Source organism: Mixophyes fleayi, chromosome 2, assembly GCF_038048845.1.
Source record: "Mixophyes fleayi isolate aMixFle1 chromosome 2, aMixFle1.hap1, whole genome shotgun sequence".
Classification (NCBI taxonomy): Eukaryota; Metazoa; Chordata; class Amphibia; order Anura; family Limnodynastidae; genus Mixophyes; species Mixophyes fleayi.
In genome coordinates, this window is record NC_134403.1 from 43,683,012 (window position 1) to 43,709,345 (window position 26,334).

The 26,334-nt window shown below is 44.2% G+C and overlaps 1 protein-coding gene and 1 long non-coding RNA gene across 8 annotated transcripts in view; one reads left to right on the forward strand and one right to left on the reverse strand.

Moving 5' to 3' along the window:
• The window catches only part of LOC142140900 (protein mono-ADP-ribosyltransferase PARP4-like), a 200,752-nt gene that overhangs the window by 152,406 nt on the left and 22,012 nt on the right, over window positions 1-26,334 (forward strand). For 5 of the 6 annotated variants that reach the window (XM_075198877.1, XM_075198881.1, XM_075198880.1 and 2 more), the window contains 4 exons: window positions 2,332-2,406; window positions 3,326-3,487; window positions 12,874-12,909; window positions 21,738-21,773. In XM_075198877.1, coding sequence (XP_075054978.1) covers window positions 2,332-2,406; window positions 3,326-3,487; window positions 12,874-12,909; window positions 21,738-21,773 — 309 coding nt within the window. The remainder of the gene's footprint in view (window positions 1-2,331; window positions 2,407-3,325; window positions 3,488-12,873; window positions 12,910-21,737; window positions 21,774-26,334) is intronic. The other variant, XM_075198878.1, reaches the window with a different exon arrangement.
• Window positions 1-26,334, reverse strand: part of LOC142140903 (uncharacterized) — a 96,531-nt gene that overhangs the window by 42,733 nt on the left and 27,464 nt on the right. The gene's annotated exons all lie outside the window — the stretch shown is intronic.

Below are 26,334 nucleotides of genomic sequence, written 5' to 3' on the forward strand. Positions count from 1 at the left end.
TTGACGTCTGCTTGAGCTCAGACTTCTGTACACTACAAGAGAGAACAGGCAGAAGCTATTATCTGTGTCAGGCCTCTTAACTTTACGGAGACTAGAATGAAGTCTCCGGCTGACCAGAGAGAGTCCAGGCGCTATAGCAAAGCATGATAGAATAGGTAGTAATTTGAGAGTGCAGTCTACAGAGAACATTGATAAAATCAGTTTCAGATGCACACCCAACAGTCTCACATTTCAAATAAAGACCTGTGCTACAATTTTGTCTCCTCCCATATGCTCTGGGTATATATTTGTGGACTCCGTGGTGGAATTACCATTGGTTCAGCAGGTGTGGTGCACCAGGGCCCATGGAGATAATAGGGCCTACTGAACTGGGAACTAGCAAGCTGTGTGTTCCCTTCTCCCTTCCTTCCTACGTCGGGGGCCCACAGATCGCTAGTTCCTCCTCTGAGTGGACTACAACACCTATCACAATATTTTTACTGAACTTTGTTATGTCAGGATTCCAAGCATGAATTCCATGGAGAGTACTTGTATTTGAAATGTGTCTTTATTATAAGCAAAGATTAAACAGGTAATAAATAGGTGCAGTCAATGGTTAACAGCAAGCATAGTCCATAGCAGCAGCAGGTACATGGCAGCAGGTTAGGAGTCAAGGGCCGTAGTCTGAGCCAGAGTACGAGACTGGCATTCACTGTAGCAACACTCTGGAGCTGTTCGTGGGAACTCAGAATGTGCAACACTCAAAACAGAGCTGGAACTGGAGACAGGAACTCAGGACTCAACTGTGACTAGGAAAGGAGACCTCAGGACTGCGAGATAGCTGCAGACCCTGGAACCTACACACAGGTATACAGAACTGATAATCATCCCTAGAGACTCAGAACCAGCCCCAGCTACAGAACTGGTGATACTGGAAAAATCTCAAGTACTGCAGAATAAGCACTAGATAATGCAGAGTTCTTGCTGAGGAGTGAGCACTCTTGATGAATGCAGAATTCTTGCAGAAAGATCTGCACTTTAGAAATGCAGGATACTTGCAGAGAGATGATCACTTGGCAATGCAGGGTATTTACAGAAAGCTATTGTCGCGCCTCGGCCCCGCTTGCGGGCACCTGTACCGTTACCTCCTTTTCACAAGCAGTAATGCCGGCATATCCCGGCATCTGTTGCTCGCATGCATCGTTGGCAGTCTGGTCTGCGCACGTGCAGAATTGCAGTCCACCTTTCAAACCTCTCTTCCCTCATTGGCCGCAAGCACTATTTAAACCTCCCAGGTGCACCTGCCTATTGCCTGTTCTCCAAGCTCACTTCCTGTGCTCTAGCATCTGGCTCCTGTCTTCCGTTGTGGCCTGCGTGTTGTGGCATCAGCCTGCTCTCCTCCAGCATTAAACCCGATGTTCCAGTGACTCCTTTACCATTATCTGAGTTACCTGTATCGTGTCAGCTACGGTTCTCTCCACCTGCTGTCTCTCAGAGCTACTGCTGTTTCTGTGACTTCTCTGCAGCCGTCTCAAGTTACCTATGTGGTATCAGCCTGCTCTCTCCCCGCATTGAACCCGCTGGTCCAGTGACTTTTCTACATCTAGTCAAAGCTCCCTGCATCATTTTCAATTCTCCTTCTCAATATACATTACCTTATGAGGCCCAAAGTACGAGAATGGAATAGTAAAAATTATACATAATAACAGGAATAGTACCGTGCAGCTGGTCAATAAGGAAAATCAGAGACATTTCAAAGGACACACATTTCCAGGGACAGATTTTTAATACCTGGGACAGTTAGCAGTTATATGAACAGCACATTATGTAAAGCGAATGTTAAATATGCTATCTTGTGGTCTGAATATCCTGTGGCATTATTCTCATGTGATTTTTCTGAGCCAACCAAAAGCCTGTTATGTTATCTGGTAGACTTCCTACCATTTGCTGTCACAGAAGGTTTCACAGACACAAGGGGGGGGGGGGGGGGGGGGCATGCTCCTTTCAGTACAGGGGATGTCCTCACCCTTGTGAATGCTGATGAATGTGTCTGCATGGAAAATGGCTAACTTCATGCACATATGTAAAATGGCAAATTTAGAAGAAACTGTATTACTGTAAGACAGTAAATCTGTTATACTTGCGTACTGTGACAGGTGCTACGTAAGACTGCAACTAGTTGGGTAGACAGCGCATTCAGAGTTATGGGGTACATTATGCCCTTATCTACATGGAGCTGGACCACTGTACAGAACAAACACTTGTCATCTCCCATGTTTGATTTCTACTGTAAGCTTTAAGTGTTTGTTCTTGCATTATTGTAATTAGTGCTATTGCTTTTTCTTATTTCAGGTCGTGGCACCTACTTATGGAGACCTTTCTACCCACCTACGAGAGCTAGGTCAGCCCTCTTCTGTCGACGATATGGTGAGTGGTTACATGGACAGGTGGCCCTACACATACAGGATTTGTAACAAGAAACTGAAGTGTGAAGCGGACATGCAGTGGATTTATCACTTCTGACAAATGAGTGGGCTCCAGACAATCTCTCTGTGAAATAAGTGTTTATTACATGATTTTTTTGTCTCTCCATCACAGCTCTTGGTTGCATGCATCACAGCTGAAGCACATCACATATTTTGACCCTAGAGTTGACACCATAACTGATTGGGACTGTCACTCTGTCTCTCATTCTCTTCCCATTAGCTCCTGTGTCCCGCTACACTCTGTACTTCCAGGTGAATAGTCTTTATATACACACTCCTCAGGATGCCTGTCAAAGTGGGTGTCTATGCTCCTAGCACTGACGGTAGGCAGTATCTGTCATGGCTGATACAGCTGTGAGTTGCAGTGACAGCTCAGGACATTCACTCACTCCAATCTGCCTTCTACTGGGTTTCGGAGCCTCTCTCTCAGACCCTCTAGCGCTGGAGTACATCTGTGGCAAAAGCCGTCTTGGTGTCTCCCTCTTGTAACTCATGCTAACTCACGCTCAACACTTAATGGCCGACACTATCTGTCAGATTAGCATTGGGATAGAGAGAAGTGAGAGGAGGAATGTTTAAGGCCATACTGGAGAGGTTTAAACTCCAATCAAAGTTTCTCTTTTTCTAACTTGAAGTTGAAACCGGGTTTTTCTGCCAGCCACCACAGTGGATATTTAAATGCACCAGTCGCTCCTCTACAAAGCCCCAGAAGTGGTTCATTTCACTCGCACATAACTCAGGGCTGTCAATAAGGCACATCCATACAAGTGTATGTTATACCATTATTGTACATTTTTGCAGAATGTTTACGCTTTCAAAATAAAAGATAATAATAAAGAAACATTCTTATCTATATCTAGAGCACATTGGACTTTCCCATGTCCCCTGCAGAGGTACCGCAAACATCTGACAGTGTGAATCTCATTGCAAGAAATATAAAGAGGCAAAAATCTGTGTTTCGGAGCTCACAAGTTGCACCTGCAGTTGACTTACCAGTCCCATCCTTACAACCATTATATTCGGTATGTTTATTTTTTTCTACACCTATTAATTGTGCAATTTCATGTATTTATTTTTTTGTACGGCTCATTTAGGTGGATAGTAAGCAAGTTTTTAAAAACAAAAAGTGACAAATAAGTTTTTCTATTTGTTGTTTTTTTTTTTTTTAAATATATTATTAAATTAACGCACCAAAGAACAATGCACATCAGCAAAGCACAAAGAATCAATCATATTGAAATCCAGAGTAAAGATTTTTTTTGTTTTATAAAGAACAAAACAAATAACTGGGGAAGTGATAAATGGGGAATAAAGGTAGGGAGGTGGAAAGGAAGGCGAGGGGTAATCCAGGCCCCATGAGGGTAGAAGACCACGTCTTAAATTACGCACAGGAGGGATGGGTGGGCACAGTATACTAGAGGGGCATTCCAACATTGTTAGGGAAATATTGTGGGTGAGGCAGATTGACTAGGGGGAGAGAGGTGTAAGTCGGGAACAGTAAGTATCAGATTACCTAAATTCCAGCCAAGTAGCTATGAATTCGGTCAGATGCCGAGAGGATGATGTCATCCATAGACATGTAAAAGTCTATCCATCTGAACCATTCGATCATGGTAGCAGAAGAAGGAGACCTCCAGTTCACATGGATCAGTGCTTTAGCTGCATTATTGAGATGTTTAAGAAGCAATGTTTTGAAGGTCGATATAGGAATATTCGAGATGACAGGAACCAAAAACCACGGTCAACCGGCACATCTGTCCTCATGATAATTTTGAAGAGGGGAAATATCTCGTTCCAATATGGGTTAATCTTGGGGCAGATTTTTTTATACCTGGGATAGTTAGCAGTTATGTGACCAACACTGCATGTAAAGCCGAATGTTAAATACAGTCTAGCCACTGTACTGAGAGTATTCGCCCCCTGATTCCCCTCCAACGGTTCAGTGTGGGTCCATAAGTTGGGTGTTTATTTTTGGTGAGCTGGGGAGCCACGGTATTACATTTGATGGAATACCCAATTCATGGCCTTTCACGAAAACCCACTGTTTACTCTCCTCTAACCTAGTCCATTCCAGGATTCTTGTGAGCATGGGTGCTTGGTAATAGTACCAGAAAAAATATAGCTGATGTCCACATCTATGGAGAATGTCATCTTTAAACCTCAGCTGTTTGAGCCTCCAGACAAAGTCCCTGATCACGCGTTGTAGGTCCGAAAAAACTGCATAAGTACCTTTTATGGGAACTGTTTGGAGGTAATATAATACCTTAGGGAGGATATTCATTTTGATAATATTTAGTCTCCCCAGCCAGGAGAAATTAAGTTTTACTTTAAAAAGCTTTAACAGCCTTAACAACCTGCATAGGGAGAATATATGCAAGACTTTCCAATTAATAGAAGATGCGGCAAAAGAGATGAGAAAGTGTAGATAAGCAACAGATGAATTACAATAAGTGTTATTGGGTGGTGGCTTGGTCTCTAGATGGGTCATCCTCTGACTTTTCCTGGACCACACGTCATTACTCACCCTGGATTGTAGTGGGGGAGCCAGGGGAGGCAAGACGGATTCCCGTCCGGGATCTGAATAAGTTGAATTTTAAAGGTTTCCAAATAGTCAGGGTCTTTGAGGACAATGGACTTGCTATTGTGAAGAACCTGGATGCTTAATGGATAGCCCCACCTGAATTTGTGTTTTCTCTGTACATTTGTTAATGGTTTGAGTAACCTCCTTTGCTGTAAGATTCACCAGGATATATCCTGGAATATTTGGATTGGGTGACCAATGAAATCAATAACCTCTACTTGTCTGGACTTCCTTAGAAGGAAGGAGACATGGACAAACCCAATTCTGGTGCCTCCTGAGGGGAGTTTTGTTTTTGAGGCTGTGGCTGCGATGCCATAAGAGAGTAGATTTTTGCACTTGAAGTTGATATGTTAAAAAATAATTGCTGAATATCAGGTTGAGAGTTAATGTCCTTTGTCTTCCCAACTTTCTTTTTGTTGGTCACTTTCTTGTCTTTCCCCATTGAGAGTTACAAAATTGTGCAAAAGAACAATGTATAGGAGCTGTCCCCAGCCACTATCCTCCATTAGGGTTTTGAGCATTTTTTATATGCTCAATGTTATATTAGCGAGCAAGATGGATCATTGTCTGTATGGGGCAGTGGGCGCATAGGAATCCAAAGGAGTAGAACAGAGGCCAAATGAAGAATGATACTGCAGTAGGCTGATTATTCAGGAGAAAAACTATAATGAGAAAGTATTTAGCTCGATCTAGTGGGTAATTGTGACAAATAATGGGGAAAGCAAAAATTCACAGCAGAAAAACCCAGGAACGAATGTGGATAGGAGTTTACGTTGTTCATAGATTTTAGGATCCTGTTTTCCTGTAATTGCCTATGTTAGGATGGGGATTCCTTGAACGTAGTCCTTGTTGAATAGTAAATAAGAGTCTCAGAGCCTCCGTTATATGCGATTATGAGAACCCCACTCTGGTTCAATTTTATTATGATTACTGCAAGGAGCAGAGGTGTAAAATCTAACCCCACAGTAGTCGAAGAGCCTCTTTTGAATTTGATTGTGGCACAGGGCTGATAAAGGTGAACACTGCATGCAACACTTCAGAGTCACTTACTTGGGAGAAGAGACCCACCAGACCAAGGGGAGCATATGCAGCCGTGTCAGCGTCCAACACGAACAGGAAGCAACCTGGCGAAGGAGATCCACAGCGGCCGTTTGGAAGCAGACAGATTTCTAAGTCGGGTTGACGCTGCAGAAGCTGAACTCCGGAATCCTGATGATGGGGAGGGCACTGGTAACCCACTCTTTTCTGTATGTTCTACCCTTAAGGGACTCGCCAAGAGACAGCAGCGTTACCAGGGATTGGTAAGAAGCCAGTTGGGCCCTGCTCCTCTATGTCTACAGGATGTGCATACACTTGAGGGTAATATGTCACTGGCAGGAGTCTGCTAAAAGGATCCAGACGGTACCTATGGCAGCGCAATCCAGTACTATCCTGAGGTAGGGGAACCTGGTGAGCCACGAGGTCCAGGCTAAAATGGGTGGCTGGAGGGCCACGAAGTGGATTCCTCTGTTCCGGACGCCCCAGTCAAGCAACACCTTGAAGTGTAGTTTGAATCTGGAAGAGGTTTACTGGCTGCAACGTCCTAAATTTCAGCTGGTAATAGTGTTGATTAAAGTTGATTGAATCTAGAGCTAGATAGAGCTCAAGAGCATTGCAGCCATCCATAATGGCTGCCAAGCCATGCCCCCACTATTGGTGTTTTATAATCGCATTCACCAGTAAACACAAGTCCATTTGTGGTTTTGGAAGATAAGATAATTGAAGCAGTTTTCATTTTATTTGTAATCAGCACTGTATTTAGCCAATGAAAGCACGGCCCTGGTTCAGTGAACTCTTAATGTTGTTTCTTCCTTTGTCCCTGGCTACCTTATACCTTGTATTATGCAAATGTTACATGATATCATATTTATTTTTATTGGCCGTTTTTATTTATGCAAAAATCTACTGCTGAACTGCATGTGGAGGCACAATCAGCATACATATCGCACTCCCATCATTCCTTATATATTGTTATATAATTAACTTAAATGCTCTTATCGATGTTATATTTCACCTACACTAAGAGGGTTTGCCATTTGTATGTAAGACTTACTGCTAGCAGCTCCTAACTTCCGGGCCTGTGACGTCACTGATGACGCACAGCCCGACGCATGTTTCATAATTTACGGCTTAGTCATGTGAGTTTTGCCTCCTATATCTCATATTAGGTTCAGTATTACATATTTGCAAAGATAGGACAGGAACCTACAATAGCCTGTAATACTTGCAATACTATCTCAAACCAGAGCTCTAGAAATGCAGCCCAAAATACCTTAAAGTGCCACCACACAAGGATCAATATATTAAACAAAGAAGGATATTGATAAGTGCTTTCCCTGTTCAAACAACCAAGTGAGTATCAACACAAATATATATTTAAGGAGGATTCTGTGAGAAATACAGCATTTTTTACACATACTTTATATATTTATGTTGATACCCACTTGGTTGAGTAGAGATAGCGCTTATCTATATAAATACATATATATATATATATATATATATATATATATATATATATATATATATACATACGTACAAAAGAATTGTAATAACATACAGATGACTGCTTCTCTCTTTTTTGCACCTATTTGCAAGTGCAGAATGACCTAAAATCCAAAAAATTAAGTAACAGAATTGTCAACCATATTGTAGTTGTAGTAGCTTATTTTTCAATAAAAGACCAGTGCAAACTATATAAAATGTGCTTGAATTAAGTCACGGAATAAAAGAGGCTTAACTGATATATTGATGAACTTTATATATGGTCTTCTTAATCAGTTTTCCACATCATAGTATTGGATCCAAGATAAGCTGAACCTCAAATTATAATCCAATAGTGTAATACGTTCAAAGACCTAAGTAAAATCAATTATAATGTCAGGCCGTAGGCCTACTGAGGACTACAATGAAGCAAAACATTAACCGGTATTAGCGCTACTGAACTAGCAGGTGTGGAGTCTAACGTACCCCTGGAATTCGCCAGGGACCCCTGCAAGGAGGTATGGACTTCGCTGCACAGGGCACGCAGGTCGCGGTCCTACTAGCCAGTTGCCGGTGTAGTGTAGAAAGGTCAGATGGTCCGGGTCAAGCCAATCGGGAATGCAAGGTACCAGGGAGAATCCAGAGGAGTAGTCAACAAGCCAAGGTCGCAGGAACAATATGGGTCACACAGAAACAGGAATGGTCGCCAAAGCTGGGTCACAACGGGAGAGCAGGAACACAGGAGGAATAATCGGGGAAGATGGAAAGCAGGAAGAACCAGGATACTAGGTACTGGAACCTGTTACTCTGGCGCCAGAGCCAGGTTTAAATAGAGGCATGCAGCTGCTGATTGGGAGAGCCAGGGGGCGGCACGCTAGAGTGAAAGTAGTGTCCCATTGCTAGGCAATGGGACGGCGGCAGGGCGCATGCGCCCGGCAGGCAGACTGTCCGGAAGCCGAAGCGCATCTGTTGCTAAGCAACAGAGCGCTCAGCTTGAAGACAGGCGTCCGTCCCCGTCTGACGGGATCAGCGGGGACGGCGCGTGACATATAACTAGTCAATCCCAAAACACTCAAAAATAAATTTTAATAATAGAAACTCATAAAAAAGCAAATACATGTTTTTACATTTAATAATAGCAAAAACAGCTCATCTGAATCTCCCACAGCAAGATAGATGTTAACGAATAAGGACAGGCTCCTGGCCACGTATATTGTCCCAGTGCTGATAATTGATTTCAGATCCACCCACTGACGCGTTTCGCCTTGTTGACTTTATCAAGAGGTTATGACAGTCCTGTGCATCATTGTGTTTAAATAGTCTCATCAGGGCCTGATCAACCACTAGGCTGACTAGGCTGCAGCCTGGGGCGCTGGGTCCCGGGGGGCGCTGCACTGTGGGATCGCCGCGGGGGGGGGATCGCCGCGGGGGGTGGAGGGCTCGACGATCAAAAGCATTGGTGGTCAGTGGTTAGCAACACACAGCCAATCGCCAGGCTGCCTGTTGCTGTGCAGCAGACAGGAAGCAGGACGTCTTCACTTCCTATCTGCTGATCTGAGGAGAGGAGCGACGCTGGCACAACTACAGGTAAGTGAAGGGGGGAACTGCCCTGCATATCTATAGGGAGGGGGGAGAACTGCCCTGCATATCTATAGGGAGGGGGGGAACTGCCCTGCATATCTAAAGGGAGGGGGAGAACTGCCCTGCATATCTATAGGGAGGGGGAACTGCCCTGCATATCTATAGGAAGGGGGGGGGAACTACCCTGCATATCTATAGGGAGGGGGGGAACTACCCTGCATATCTATAGGGAGGGGGGGGACTACCCTGCATATCTATAGGGAGGGAGAGGGGGGACTGTCATGCATATGTATAGGGAGGGAGAGGGGGACTGTCATACAAATCTATAGGGTGGGAGGGGGGGCTGCCATGAAAATCTATAGGGAGGTAGAGAGGTTGATATGTATGAAGGAGGGCTGAGAAGGGGGGCTGATATATGTGACTGGGGTAGTTTTGATGTGACGGGGGGGATAGCTAGCTAGCAGAGTGGAGGTAAGGAAAATAGCTGCAAGGGGGATGGATGCAGGGTGGGAGGTAAAGAAAATGGCTGCAGCAGGGGTTAAGGAAAATGGCTGTGCGGGGGGTTGTGGTTAAGGAAAATGGCTGCAGGGGCTTTTTAAAAAATAGAGCAGCTTTGGGGGGCAGAATCTCATGATTGTGTGGTGGTCACATGGGTGGTCTCAGCAATCACTAGAATACTAAATATTAGTGAGATGGGGCTGGTAGAGGTTTGTATTTGATTGACAACAAATATTCAGATATTGCTTATATATGCCTGTCCAATGGGGTACTTTTAGCTGGCCATAATGGAGTGTTTTGTTTTAACTAAAGGGCCTAATCATTCAGGGTTTGCATTATAATACATTTTTGCATTTTCAAAAAAGGACGCCAACTTTCCAGAAGCCAACGAGAGGATAACAAAGTTGCAAGAGAGAAGAGCAAGGACAGGTAAGAGACAATGGCACAATCTGTCTAAATTTGAATGCTGAAGAATACACCTGTACATTCATATTCAGGAGTGTTCCTATACACCTATATATTCGGAGGAGGGGGGGGGGGGCGCTGCGGCTGTATTAGCCTAGGGCGGCCAGAACCCTTAATCAGGCCCTGAGTCTCATCAATCTCAAGTCCACCATTCATCGCTCCAGTGGACATGTACACTTCCACCCAGATTCAGACATCACTTCCGCCCTTACATGATGGTTCAGATCGGCAGTTCCCATTAATATAAAATTACTAGACAGTAAGTCCATATTTAATAAACATATAAATTCATATAGGTCCAAATGTAGTATTCAGAGACATAGAAACAATCAAGATGATCAGTGGGTAAGTCCGTTATTAACAGGCACCATTTTTTGGGGGACTGTAGATTTAAATGGGAACCTCCAGGAGTAGTGGATTCTATTCTTTGTCACAAAATAGGTAATCTCTTGAAATTGCCAGCATCTGGTCAGGTTTTATAGGAGATATCAGAAAAAATGTTGCGCAAAATAGGCCCCAAATTCCATCACTTGTTACAGCTGGGAATCCCGTAGTACCTTTCATACATAACACTTTATTCCTGGACTATTACCTTCTGTCTGGGCAAGAGTGAATTCTCTATGGAGTCTCTGGACCACTATGTTGAGTCTTGGGAATCAGGGATGTGGCGTAGATACGTACAATTTAGTAATAGCCTATAAACCTGTCCCATTATATCTTCGGAGACTTGCACACTATCCTTAGTCCTTTAAGCATGATTATCTAAGTAGTCAATGTGGACTTTTATAGAATTGCACGTCACCTTCAGGGCTTCACTCTCCTTCCATAGGTCATTATTAGCGAGTACAAAGTTGTGATGCTTAATGTCTGAAATATCCACTCTGTTCTGTAAGAGACTATTACTAGGAGGAGCTCATGTGTTGCTTTCTGCCGTTCTGTGTGAAACGTGGCTGCCATCTTGTTGTATGTGGCACCAAGGCCCTCACGTTTGATAACTGCATTTTCAGCAGTTCACAACGCCCTTGTTGCAGGGTTGCTAAGAACTTTTTCCTCTTGTTGTTCTTTTGGGTAAGGCAGTAGAAGGTGCTATGTTTCTGCCCAGAGAAGTGGGCGAGCAGGAGAACAGATCACTTGTATCTAGCAGGGAGGGGGAAGTCCCAAACCTGAGTTTTGAGTTTGTCTGTCCTTGTTTTTGGATGCACCACTGGTTCTTTTTTGGAGCAGAAAGATATGGCAGTGATTTCAGCTATTGATTTTCAGGTAAATGCTTTGTGGAGCCACTATGTTCTGCAACTCCTCAGTGATCCTCATGAGCCCCTCGTTCTTTTTTAATTAATTTAACCGGGAGAGTTAGTCAAGCAGCGTATATAAAAGAGGAGACTCCCTTCTTTAAAATGAGAGGTCTTAAAAATACACCTGAAGCTTGAGACTGTGCTGCTCTTATCGTGGAACCACATTTGGATCCAGAATCAAATGGGGGTTCCACAATCTGTTTTTGGGGTACTCTAGTTGTCATATATTATATTGTCATAATATACAGCAGTGTTGTAATTAGCAGTACACAGGATTGGAAGTGACTGCATGAATAGCTGCCAGTCTGTGTGCAGACAGCTGGGAGAGATCTAGCTGAAAAACTTTCATGTGAAGCAGAGGAGGAGTTACAACACTGCCATATTATTAGAACAGTCTATGGAGGTAAACATTGCCTAGTGCACACAGAGCTGTGCGATAAGTTGGACTGACTCATCCTTGTCTCTGGTAAGCTAAATGGCAGAGTTTAGTTGTAAACTGTGAATCTTTTCTCCGTGGCAAGTAAAATTGTCTGGCAGCTATCTAGTTGCCTACTCTCCCGGGATGTCCGGGAGACTCCTGAATTTCTAGGAGTCCTCCCGGTTCCTAACCACCTCAATAGTAAAGTGGCGAGGGGCTTAGGCTGCTGTAAATGGTCAGAAAATGTGATTGAGGTTTATGGGGCAGTGCCAAATAACACAAACTTGTCAATGCTTCTTCCTGAAACCATCAAGCAAGTTTAAAAACAAATACAAAATTATTGTCACATTTTAATATTTTTACTCATACTCAACAGTCCATTTGTGGGTTTGGAAAGTAGGATAACTGTAGAAATTTTAATTTATTTGTAAAGGAAACTGTATTTGGCCAAGGAGAGCAAGGCCATGTCCTAATGAACCCCTAATGTTGTCTCTTCCATAATTGTCCCTGTCTGTTCTTTATGGTATGGCATGGTCCTGCCTGAGATTAATTTTATACCCCGTCCCATGGAAGAAACATTGCAGTGTAAATGTAATGTTGGGGCTGATGTACATCTAGCTTAGTTTCCTAATTATTGCTGTGTGATTTTCATGGTTTTGTAATAAGTACACAGAAGTCCATTTAGTGCACATTTTATTTAGCACAGTTTTGAATTTGCTATGGGTTTTTTGGCACCTTGTAACAATTGTCACAAACATGCCACAATTTTTGGTCTATTTATTATTGGATGGAAAGTCCCATCTCTGGTGAAAATCGATATTATGTTCAGCTACCTTGGTAAAATTTTATTGATGAATTATGCTGATAGGTGATTTCCCTATTGCCATATATTGATAAATTGACCCATATGTCCCTGGTATGTGAGAAATTATCATAGTACCAAGATGCAGAATGAGCTTACACATTGCAGGACGGCAAGTAACAAATGCACCTCTCCATGTTTGTAAAGTTTGTAATGATCTTTATTTTTTATCTCTCTTCTTTTTTAAGCGTCAACCACAGATGGACCAAACTTGCAGAAGACTGGTAAGTATTCTAGTAAAAAAATGGTATTCTCATTATTATTAATATTAAAGTTGTTGCTTATTTTTTATTATTTATTTTTTTTATTTTTTTTTGCATATAATTTTTATTGAAAGAACAAGAAATACAGACAGATAGACAATTCGACAAGTAGTAGGATACAAACATTATCAAACATAAGAGTTTGGGGTTCAACACTGCTGTATATAAAAAGTCTTAGACAGATTTAAAAAAAACAAAACGGGGACAACTATAGCAATATAATAATAATCGTTTCGAGTAAAGTATCCCAATGACAATAAAAAAAATGGTAAGCCATATAAGCAGAAACAGAGGAGTACATACTCCAGAATAACACATTTTTGATAGAAAACATAATAAAACAAAAACGTAGGGAGGGTAAAGGGGGAGGGAGAGAGGGGGTAGGAGAGTGGGAAAAAGAGGCAGGAAGTTCTCATGGGTCAGTAGCCCAATCTTTAATGGAGGAATTATGTGGTTGGAATCACATGGGAGTCAGGGTAATTAGAGAACACTACAATTATCATCATAGATGGGTATAACTTAATTGGATATGGTATCATGTGAGTCTGTGTGTCTTGAAACTCGAACAATCTGAACCAAATGGCATAATGGTCTATAAGCCTGTCTGAGGATGAGAGCATTAACTGTAAAACTCGTTTTTTGCAAATCACTCTTTAATAGTTGATAGAGAGGAGGATCTCCAATGGGTTGGGATTACGGCTTTCGCAGCACTGTTTAAATGTTTCAATAGGGATTTCTTTTATCGAAAGGGTTTGTGATGGCCAAGGACAAATTACAAATGATATACGCATTTTATTTTTTAATATCATTTTATAAAGCACTGTGTAAGAATACAATAATTATAAGGCCTGATTCATTAAGGGACGCATACTAGGCGCAATGTGCGCTTAATTTCAATAAGGAGCGAAAATGATGAATACGAGTGTAGGTCTGTTCTGCTCTTTGTCTACTAGATAGGAGACTGCAGGCTATGTTCAATACATATGTGAATTATAAATTCTAAACACCACGCACAGTCAAAAATCAAACAATGTCATTGTCAGATGCCGTCCCCACTCTCCTCCTCAGTAGGGACAGACGCTTTCTCTGATCCCTTCCTGTTCTGTCCAGCAGATTCCTGTGCGCATAAGCGCCCGTTGCCTGTCAACGGGCCTCATATCCAGCTCCAAAATTCTGATTTTGGCTCTGCTTGAGCCCCGCTATTGCCCCTGACAACTCTCCTCAGGTTGTGATTTTGGCTCAACAGATTATCTGGTTTAACCTTTGCTATTCTTGACTACCCTTTGGATTCTGATTTTGATTTTGTTCGCCCTCTTGTTACCGACCCGGCTTGTCTGACCATTCCATTCAGCTGCTGCCTCATCAGTGACTGGCATTGAGGGCCGCGACCTGCACATCCCACGCAGCTAAGCCCATACCTCCTGGCGGGGATCCCTCGCGAATTCCAGGGTCGTGTTAGACTGTGTGCCTATCTGCTCAGTTTCGCCAACTACTTGGTAGGCAGTTACCATGAAAACATCCCTGTCATGACAGTATACTCTGGCAATGGATGGTACCGGTGAACCCTCAGCCAGAGAGTTACTTCAACACCTGGCACGCTGTGTCGATCAGCAGGAATATTATCACGGACAGCTCCTGGAAGCCCTAGCTTCTCACCTGGATTCTCTTCAGGGCGCCCTGGTTACTCCAGTTGACCCACCCTCACCTACCTCTCCTGCTATTCTCCTGTGCCAGTCGACCTCTACCGCCTCCTATTCTTTTGGGAATTTACGATGGGGATCCAAACAGGTGTCGAGGATTCCTGAATTAGTGCTCCATCTAATTTGAAGAGTCACTTTGAAATTTTTCATCAGAACGAATGAAGGTGGCGTACATGATCTCTCTACTCACTGGGCAGGTGCTCGTCTGAGCATGCCCTCTCTGGGAGTGTAATGATCTGCTATTGTAAGACTCATCATCCTTCATCGTCACCTTCAGAAGAATCATTAACGAGCCTGGCCGAGTCTCTTCTGCAGCCTTCCGCATATTAAAACTACATCAGGGCTCCATAACTGTGGGTCAATGCGCAGTTCAATTCCGGACTCTTGCCTCCGAAGTGAGGAGAAACAATGAGGCCCCGGTAGCAGGTTTTTGGCATGGTTTAGTGGACTGCATTAAAGATAAGCTGGCTTCCAGAGATCTAACTTCTGACCTGGATGATCTTATCTTGCTGGTACATGTCTTTAGCAGAGTAGGGCTACCTAAAGAAATCTTCACTGACCAGGGTACTTCGTTTATGTCCACAATTATAATAGAGCTGTGCCACCTGTTTAAGGTTACTCAACTGAGGATGTCTGTTTATCACCCTCAGGCTGATGGTTTAGTAGCGTGATTTGACAAAAGTTTAAAGCATATGCTAAAGAAGGTAGTGGATATAGATGGACAAAATTTGGACTATTTGTTACTGGCCATTAGAAAGGTATCCCAGTCCTCCACAGGATTCTCATCATTTCATTTGCAGTATAGGAGACACCCTAGGGGATTACTGAATAGTGCAAAGGAAACATGGGAGGGGGAAACCCAGTCCCTATAAAGCTGTGATTCAACATATTTCCCAGATGCAAGAAAGAATAGCTGCAGTGGTGCCGATAGTGAGAGAGCACATAGAAACAAGCCCAACAGGCAAAACAAAGGGTGTATAACCGTAATGCCCAATTACGCATCTTTGTTCCTGGGGACAAAGTGTTTATTTTAGAACCCACAGTAGAAAGTAATTTTTTGTCTAAATGGCATGGACCATTTGAAATAATGGGAAAAGTGGGTGAAGTTAATTACAAGGTATACAACCCAGGGAAAAGAAAGCCGGAAACCTTATGAAACTATGGAAAGACAAAGTAGCTTTCTCAGCTACCCTAGTTTCCCCGGTAGTTGCTATATATCTCTGGTTCCGGAGGTAACAGTAGCTAAAAATCTCGCCACCGCTCAACAGCATGAGGCTAAAGAGTTTCTCATAAGAAACAGAGACTTGTTTTTGGATGTACCTGGTAAAGCAACAGTCATTAAACATGACATAGTCACTAAACTGGGGGCTAAGGTTAATCTAAAACCATATAGAATACCAGAAGCTCAACGAGAGTCAATAGGATTACAATAAAGTTCCTGGGTGCTTAAGTTAAGGATCTTAATGATGGTATATATGTGCCAAATGTGTGACCTGTTAGTGTAGTAAAAGCAGTGGATTTGAAATTAAACAATGCAGATGCAATTGAAGTGTAGACTTTCAGCTTTAATTGAAAGGGTTGAATAAAAATATTTTTGAAATGTTTCAGAATTGCAACCATTTTATACACAGTCTCCTATTTTCAGGGACTCAAATGTAATTGGACAAATTAAAATTATCCTATATACAATGTTAATTTTTTTACTTTGTTGCAAAACCTTTGCAGGCAATGACTGCCTGAACCCATGGATATCACCAAATGCTCGGTTTCCTCCTTTGTTATGCTTTGCCAGGCTTTACTGCAGCTGTCTTCAGTTGTTGTTTGTTCGTGGGTCTTTCTGCCTAGTTTTGTATTCAGCAAGTGAAATGCATGCTTGGTCAGGTAATTGACTCGGCCATTGCAGAATATTCCACTTCTTTGCCTTAAAAATCTTCTGGGTTGCTTTTGCAGTATGTTTTGGAGCATTGGCAATCAGTACTGTGAAGTGCCTTTCAATCAACTTTGCAGACAGTATATCCCTATGCACTTCAGATTTCAGCCGGCTGCTTCTGTTTTTGTCACATCCATAAACACTAGTGACCCAGCGCTATTGGAAGCCATGCATATCATGCCAGGACCTGCCTCCACCGTGTTTTACAGATGGTGTGCTATGCTTTGGATCATGAGCCTTTCAAAGCATTCTCCTTACTTCTTCCCATCATTCTGGTAGAGGTTGATCTTCATTTCATCTGTCCAAAGAATGCTGTTCCAGAACTGGGATGACTTTTTTAAAAACATTTTTATTTTTTATTTTTAGCAAAGTCTAGAATGGCCTTTCTATTCTTGAGGCTTATGAATGATTTGCACCTTGTGGTAAACCCTCTGTACTTGTTTTTGTGAAGTCTTCTCTTTATGGTAGACTTGAATAATGATATGCCTACCTCCTAGAGTGTTCTTCACTTGGCTGGATGTTGTGAAAGGGTTTTTCTTTACCATGGAAAGGATCCTGCAATCAGTCACCACTGTTGTCTTCCAGGCCTTTTTTGTGTTGCCGAGCTCACCAGTGCATACTTTTTTTCTCAGAATGTAACAAACGGTTGATTTGGCAGCTCCTAAAGTTCCCGCTATCTCTCTGATGGATTTAATTTGTTTTTGCAGTCTACGCATGGCTTGTTTCATCTGCATTGAGAGCTCCTTTGATCGCATGTTGTGGGTTTGCAGCAACAATTGAGCTAAATGTCCAATTACTTTGGGCCCTTGCAAAAGAGGGTGCTACACGTTAACAGCTATATATCCGAAACCCTTCCTCCAATTTGGATGTGAATACCCTCAAATTAAAGCTGACAGTCTGCACTTTAGGAACATAGTCATTATCTAACTGTAACTTGAATACAGTCTCGGACTGGGGCATGAAGGTCCCACTGGGGGACTGCAACGCTAGGGGCCCACCAGAGTGGGTGTGGCCAGCCATCATAAAGGCGAGACCAGACACTAGAGGGAGAGTGGTCAGCCCACGAAGGACAGCTCGCACCATAGTGTAGTGTATAAAGAATGCAGTGTGTACATAAAGAGTTCACAGACTTGGCCTGCCCCATAGATTGCGCGGAACAGTCACCAAAAATCGGGATTGTCCCACTAGAATCAGAACATTTGATAGACTGTCCTACATGTTCTTTTCACTTTCACCACATGTGGCTGCTGGTTTCTTTAATTGCGGCTTGTCTGGATCCTGGAATGTTGCGGGCCCTATTTGGAAACAAAAATGGGTACATTTAGAAGATTTCACCCAGGCCCGGCGTTAAATTAATAAGACCCACGATTAATACTTGTGCCTTCCCCTGCTCTTCTTCATCACTCAGTGCCTTCACCCCTTCCTCTTAATCACTCTATCCCCTTCTGCCCCCCACTTCTTCATCACTCTGTGCCTTTCTGCCCCCCCTCTTCTTCATCACTCTGTGTCTTTCTGCCCCCCCTCTTCTTCATCATTATGTGCTTTTCTGCCCCCCTCTTCTTCATCACTCTGGAGGAGGGGCACCGGCGCCACAACGTGGTAAGTATATTTTTTGTCTTTTGTTTTTGTTTTAAAAAAAAACCCTGCTCCCCCACCAATGAAGGGGGCAGAGTTTACCGGGGTTGGGTCCTACCGGGGGGTAGCCCGGCTCCCCGACAGGCCTGTCCGACCCTGCTTGCATATGTTTTGGTGCAGCTAAAATAACAAATTTTGTAAGTCTCCAAATATATATTGACTTAACTGTACATCATTAACTGTATATCATTAATATATGGAAAGTATTCAGAGTTGCAAACTTGTCCGTGCGTCTTCCTGAAACCAACAATAAAGTTTAAAAACAAAATGTGACAATAATTTTGTATTTAATATTTTTACTCACACTCAACAGTCCATTTGTAGGTTTGGAAAGTAGGACAACTGTAGCAATTTTAGTTTATTTGTAAAGAAGACTGTATTTGGCCAAGGAAAGCAAGGCCATGTCCCAATGAACCCCTAATATTATTATTATTATCCTTTATTTGTTAGGCGCCACAAGGTTTCCGCGGCGCCGTACACCGTACAAACAATCGACTATACAGGGTGAAACTGTACAAAACAATAAACAAAAATACCAATACTTCAGAAACTCCAGGCTGGCTGATGCAAAAAACGCAGCAGAAGAACAGGTAGGGAGACATAAGGGAAGAGGGCCCTGCTCAAGTGAGCTTACATCCTAAGGGAGGGAAAACAAAACAGGCACAGGGGGAGCCAGATGAATCAAGGGGGAGAGCGAGTTGAGAGCGAATGGAGGGGTTATGTGGATGGTTGGTATGCTTTAAGGAAGAGGTGAGTTTTCAGTGCACGTTTGAAGCATGACAAAGTAGGAGAGAGGCAGATGGAACAAGGGAGTTCATTCCAATGTAGGGGGGCAGCACGGGAAAAGTCTGGAGTGGGAAGAGGTGATAAGAGTTGAGGAGAGGCGTCGATCATTGGCTGAGCGCAGGGAGCGGGCAGGAGTGTGAATGGAGAGGAGGGTAGAGATGTAGGGGGCAGTAGAGTGGGAGAGAGCCTTGTAGGTGGTGGTGAGGAGTTTGAAAAGGATTCTGTAGGGGAAGGGGAGCCAGTGTAAGGCGAGGCAGAGAGGGGAGGTGGAGGAGGAGCGGCGTGAGAGAAAGATGAGTTTCGCGGCCGCATTGAGTATAGAGCGGAGGGGGGAGAGATGGGAGTGGGGGAGGCCGGTGAGGAGGAGGTTGCAGTAATCCAGGCGGGAGATGATGAGTGCGTGGATGATAGTCTTAGTGGCATCCTGAGAGAGAAAGGGACGGATGCGGGCGATATTGCGTAGTTGGAAGCGACAGGCTTGGGCAAGAGCATGAATATGGGTGGGCAAAAGAGAGAGAGGAGTCGAAGGTGACACCCAGGCAGCGGAGTTTGGTGACAGAGGAGATGGTGGTGTTGTTGACGACTATAGAGAGGTCATGGTGGGATGGGAGTCTGGACGGAGGAAAGACAATGAGTTCCGTTTTAGAGATATTGATTTTGAGAAAACACTCGGACATCCAGGAGGAGATGGCGGAGAGGCAGTTAGATACACGAGAGAGGAGGGTGGAAGAAAGATCAGGAGAAGAGATGTAGAGTTGAATGTCGTCAGCATAAAGGTGATACTGAAGACCGAAGGAGGAAATGAGAGCACCAAGGGAGGAAGTGTAGAGCGAGAAGAGTAGAGGGCCGAGAACGGAGCCTTGCGGGACTCCTACAGGGAGAGGGTAGGGGGAGGAGGAAGAGCCGGACGTGGATACAGAGAAGGAGCAGTTAGCAAGGTATGAGGTGAACCAGGAGTGAACAGATCCGGAGAGGCCGAAAGAGAGAAGAGTTTGCAGCAGTCCCTGGCTGTTCATTATGGTACCGAATCTGAGGAAACACAACACAAATAAACATACGCCAGTATAAGCTTTATTCAGTATGTACTCCTCTGTTTCTGCCAACAGTTCCTAAATAGATCAATTAAAGATTGTTTTCCAAATGTAGATTTCTGGAATTCAGGAAGATGATGATATTTTAGTTTATTTAATCCTCTAGGTTTATTAGATGCCTAGAATTCAGGGTTGTAAAATCATACATCACAACACTGTAGAGATAAAAAATTAGGAAATCAGTTTGCCATGTCCTTGTTCCTTCCGGTCATGCACTTATCTAACTAAATTATGTCCACGTTTAACAAAGGCCATGCCGCTGAACAGCTAGGCTTTATCCTTTTAGGTCCCCCTTGAGTTGTGTGAAAATTGGGACATAGATAAACTGTGCTTTATATAGTGGTGGAGTTAATCCCTGCAGTTTCTGTACAGACAGTTTTGTTGCTCTCCTAAAATTAAAAGTCAAACAAAACAACACTACTGAAACGGATACTTTTATAGGATGCATTGAAGATCGGAAAGCCCAAACTCTACACGTGGATTCCAATAGATAAAATAAGATTTCCTTTTGTGAAGGTAGCGGTTTCCAGCCATCTCGCTGGTAATCTGCTAATACAATGACTAAAGGACAAAGCATAGATGTTTGGTGTCACACTGCATTCACTTCTACAGTCAGAGTTCTCGGGGACTAATGAAAAGTATATATACAGCAATGTGTGCAGTGGGGGTGGGAGTGCGGCATTGTCAATATGGACTCTGCTTTAAGAGCTGTAATACCCCTACATTTACTAGAATATAAAAACACACATACCAAAATTAAAAATAAATGATAGGTAGAATATTAGAAAAACATTTTTTTCAGTGCTCGCAAACTTACGTGCCCCAGTGCACCTATGCCGTGCTTTGATAAGGTAGGTCCCCACTGTGCCCAATTACCACCTCCCTTTCCCGGCTGTGTAAAAGTCTGCTACTCCACAACGCTGTCTTCTTGCTCCGCAATCTTATGCGCTTTGCTGGGCATCTAGGTGCATTTCCACCGGGCGCGACCGACGTTGATTTTACACTGCACAAATTGCCTCCAGCGAGTGCTGTGACTGTGAGGAAGAAGGGAAGTAAGACCAGGTTGAGGGCCAAGAGACCACGCATGAACTTCATCCCTGTAGCCCGTGGCATGGTCCTGCGTGAGATGAATTTACCACCCCGTATAATGGAAGAAACGTCGCAGTGTAAATGTAATGTTAGGGCTGATGTACATCTAGCCTTGTTTCCTAATGATTGCTGTGTGATTTTCATGGTTTTGGAATAATTACACAGAAGTTCCAAATATTTAGTACAGTTTTGACTTTGCTATGGGTTTTGGCACCTTGCATGGTTGTCTATATAACAGTTGTCATAAACATGCCACAATATTTGGTCTATTTATTATTGGACGTAAAAACCCTATCTCTGACGAAAATAGGTGTAATGTCCAGCTGCCTTGTCGAGATGTTATTGACCAATTATGTTGATAGGTGATTTCCTTAGAAAATCAGCCCTATTGCCATATATTAAAAAATTGAACCGTATGTCCCTGGTATGTGAAAAACTATCATAGTCCCAAGATGCAGAATGAGCTTACACATTACAGCACGGCAAGTTACAAATGAACCTCTACACTTTTGTAAAGTTTGTAATGATCTTTATATTTTATCTCTTTTTTTTTTTAAGTATCAACAACGGAAATATCGCAAACAAGAAAGACTGGTAAGTATTCTAGTAAAAAAGAATGGTATTCTCATTTTTATTATAGTTGCTTTTTTTTTTTTTTTTTGCAATATAGTTTTTATCGACAGAACAAGAAATACAGATGGAAAGACAATTTGACAAGTGGTAGGATAGAAATATTATTAAACCTAATAGAGTTTGGGGTTTAACACTGCTCTATAGTAAACGTCTTAGACATTTTCCAAAGAACTGGAGAAAACTGTAGCAATACAATAATAATAGTATCGAGTAAAGTATCACTAAGATAATAAAAAACATGGTAAACCATCTTCACAGAAACAGTGGAGTACATACTCCAGAATAACACATTTATAATATAAAACATAATAGAACAACAACATAGGGTAGGGCAGTGGTTCCCAAACTTTTGCAGTTCTCCAAATTTTTTCAAGGCACCCCTCCAAAATAATTATTGAGCAGTCCTGTTTTAGAAGTAGTTGGGTCAAAAAATTGTAATAAGTATTTAGGTCAGGACAGAAATACTTATTTAGTTGTATGCAAAAATGCCCCCTCTGCATCCAGACACTCTGCCCTCAGGCACTCTGCCCCCTCTACATCCAGACACACTGCCCTCTCTCACACTGCCCCCTCTGCCCTCTGTCACGCTGTCCCCCCTCCTCTGCTCTGTCACGCTGTCCCCCCTCCTCAGCCCTCTCTCACAATGTCCCCATCCTCTGCCCTCTCACACGCTGTCCCCTCCTCTGCCCTCTCACACGCTGTCCCCTCCTCTGCCCTCTCAAACGCTGTCCTGCTCCTATGCCCTCTCTCGCGCTGTCCCCCTCCTCTGCCCTCTCTCACGCTGTCCCCCTCCTCTGCCCTCTCACACACTGTCCCCTCCTCTGCCCTCTCACGCTGTGTCCCCCTCCACTGTCCCTCTCACGCTGTCTTCCTCCTCTGCCCCTCTCACGCTGTGTCCCCCTTCACTGCTCTCTGTCCCCATCCTCTGCTCTCTGTCCCCATCCTCTGCCCCCATCCTCTGCTCTCTGTCCCCCTTCTCTGCCCCGCTGTCACCATCCTCTGCTCTCTGTCCCCATCCTCTGCTCTCTGTCCCCCTCCTCTGCCCCGCTGTCACCATCCTCTGCTCTCTGTCCCCCTCCTCTGCCCCGCTGTCACCATCCTCTGCTCTCCGTCCCCCTCCTATGCCCCACTGTCACCATCCTCTGCTCTCTGTCCCCATCCTCTGCTCTCTGTCCCCCTCCTCTGCCCCGCTGTCCCCATCCTCTGCTCTCTGTCCCCATCCTCTGCTCTCTGTCCCCCTTCTCTGCTCTGTCCCCCTCCTCTGCCCTCTGTCCCCATCCTCTGCTCTCTGTCCCCATCCTCTGCCCTCTGTCCCCTTCCTCTGCTCTCTGTCCCCATCCTCTGCTCTCTGTCCCCCTCCTCTGCCCCGCTGTCACCATCCTCTGCTCTCTGTCCCCCTCCTCTGCCCCGCTATCACAATCCTCTGCTCTCTGTCGCCATCCTCTGCTCTCTGTCCCCCTCCTCTGCTCTCTGTCCCCCTCCTCTGCCCCGCTATCACCATCCTCTGCTCTCTGTCCCCATCCTCTGCTCTCTGTCCCCATCCTCTGCCCCCCTCCTCTGCCCTCTGTCCCCATCCTCTGCCCTCTGTCCCCATCCTCTGCCCTCTGTCCCCATCCTCTGCTCTCTGCCCCGCTATCACCATCCTCTGCTCTCTGTCCCCATTACTCTGCTCTCTGTGCCCATCCTCTGCTCTCTGTCCCCCTCCTCTGCTCTCTGTCCCCATCCTCTGCCCTCTGTCCCCATCCTCTACCCTCTGTCCCCATCCTCTGCTCTCTGTCCCCCTCCTCTGCCATGCTGTCACCATCCTCTGCACTCTGTCCCCCTCCTCTGCTCTCTGTCACCCTCCTCTGCCCCGCTATCACCATCCTCTGCTGTCTGTCCCCCTCCTCTGCCCCGCTGTCACAATCCTCTGCTCTCTGTCCCCCTCCTCTGCCCCGCTGTCCGCCTCCTCTGCCCCTCTGTCCCCTTCCTCTGCCCTCTGTACCCCTCCTCTGTCCTGCTGTCCCCCTCCTCTGCCCTCTGTCCCCCTCCTGTGCCCCGCTGTCGCAATCCCGCTCACTCTACCCCGTGCCAGGCGCCAGCCATAAAAAAAGAAAGAGCACAGAAACTTACCAATCCGTCGGGCGCCGGGACCCAGCAGCCTCCTCTCTCCCGCAGCTGTCACTGAATATCGACGTCAGTAACAAGCTGCTGCGGGAGAGAGGAGGCTGCTGGGTCCCGGCGCCCGACGGATTGGTAAGTTTCTGTGCTCTTTTTTTTTTTTATGGCTGGCCCGCGGCACCCCAGTGATAGCGCCGCGGCACCCCTGGGAGCCGCGGCGCACAGTTTGGGAACCGCCGGGGTAGGGGGTAAAGGGTGAGGGAGAGAGAGGGTAGGAATGTGGGAAAAAGAGGCGAGAAGTTCTCAGGGTTAATAGCCAAATCTTTAATGGAGGAATTATGTGGTTGTAATCCCATACATGAGAGTCAGGGTAATTAGAGAACCCTACAATTATCATCATAGATGGGTATAACTTAATTGGATATGGTATCATGTAAGTTTGTGTCTTGAAACTCTAACCATCTGAACCAAATGGCATAATGGTCTATAAGGTCTGAGGATGAGAGCATTAACTCAACCATGTGCCGGTAAAACTCGTTTTTTGCAAATCGCTCTTTAATAGTTGATGGAGGGGAGGATCTCCAATGGGTTGGGATTACGGCTTTCGCAGCACTGTTTAAATGTTTCAATAGGGATTTCTTTTATCGAATGGGTTTGTGATGCCCAAGGACAAAATGCAAATTATATATACATTTTATTTTTCAATATAATTTTATAAAGCACTGTGTAAAAATACAATATTTATAAGGCCCGATTCATTAAGGGACGCATTCTGGGTGCAATGTGCGCCTAAATTCAATAAGGAGTGGATATGGTGTTGAATACGGGTGTAGGTCTGCTCTACTAGATAGGAGACTGCAGGATACGTTCAATTAGTGAGTATAGTAAGTTTTGAAATCCCTGTATTTCCATTGACTATAAGTCCCTCCGGAGGGTTGAAGACGCCGAATGGTAAGGAAAACACTGCTGAATTTGAATTGCGGTTTTTCCAAAGAATTTAACATATGTTGTTGAGAAGGTGCTGATTATCTTGGTTGGATTTGAACTGCTCCTTATTATAACAAGTGTCATGGAGCACATCCTGACTGTGTCTATACAGTTGATCGCTATATATTGAAAATATTATGCATAACATGAAGTGAAAGAGAATCTCGTGATTGTCATCGATCCATTTGTGATATTGAATATATACGAGCTTTCTCTATAAGAGCTTTTGATCAACATTAACCATCTGTGAGTAGCACGGTCACTACATTGGACCCCTTTTACTTAGTTTTTTTGGTTTTTTTAGTTTTTTACTTTTCTATTTTTATATTTTTTAAGGTACCCTTCAATTTATGCTGGCCAGCTATACAGTTTTATAATTCATGTAATACATATGACTTATTCATTATATCATACTGTTTGTGATTAAACATATATTTATGTGATATTAATCAATTGTTTCCTTATTGCTATGGAGGATGCTCTAGGTCTTTTCATTGAGCTATACCAACATATATTCTCCGCAGCGCAATCTGTCTTGTCTGTTCAGGATACGTTCAATACATATGTGAATTATAAATTCTCAAAAGAACGCACAGAAAAAAAACCAAAACAGTCTCACAGTCCGATGCCGTCCCTACTCTCCTTCTCCTCAATAGGGACGGATGCCTTCTCTGATCCCTGGCCGCTTCCTGTTCTGTCTGGCAGAACATAAGCACCTGATGCCTGTCAACGGGCTTTATGTCCAGCTCCAAAGTTTCCTCAGATTCTGGTTTTGGCTCTCCAGATTATCTGGTTTGACCTTGGATATTCTTGACTACCCTTTGGATGCTGATTTTGCTACTGTTCGTCCTCCAGTTATCGACCCGGCTTGTCTGACCATTCCATTCAGCTGCTGCCTCACCAGTGACTGCCATTGAGGACCGCGACCTGCACGTTCCACACAACTAAGCACATACCTCCTTGTGGGGGTCCCTGGTGAATACCGGGGTCGTGTTACACTGTATGCCTCTCTGCTCAGCTTTGCCAACTACTTAGTAGGCAGTTACCATCATCATCATCATCATTTATTTATATAGCGCCACTAATTCCGCAGCGCTGTACAGAGAACTCATTCACATCAGTCCCTGCCCCATTGGAGCTTACAGTCTAAATTCCCTACTATAGACACGCACTCACACACAGACAGACAGACAGAGAGAGAGACTAGGGTCAATTTTTTTTTTTTTTTTTTTTTATTGCAGCCAATTAACCTACCAGTATGTTTTTGGAGTGTGGGAGGAAACCGGAGCACCCGGAGGAAACCCACGCAAACACAGGGAGAACATACAAACTCCACACAGATATGGCCATGGTCGGGAATTGAACTCATGACCCCAGTGCTGTGAGGCAGACATGCTACCCACTACGCCACTACGCCACTGTGCTGCCCAACATC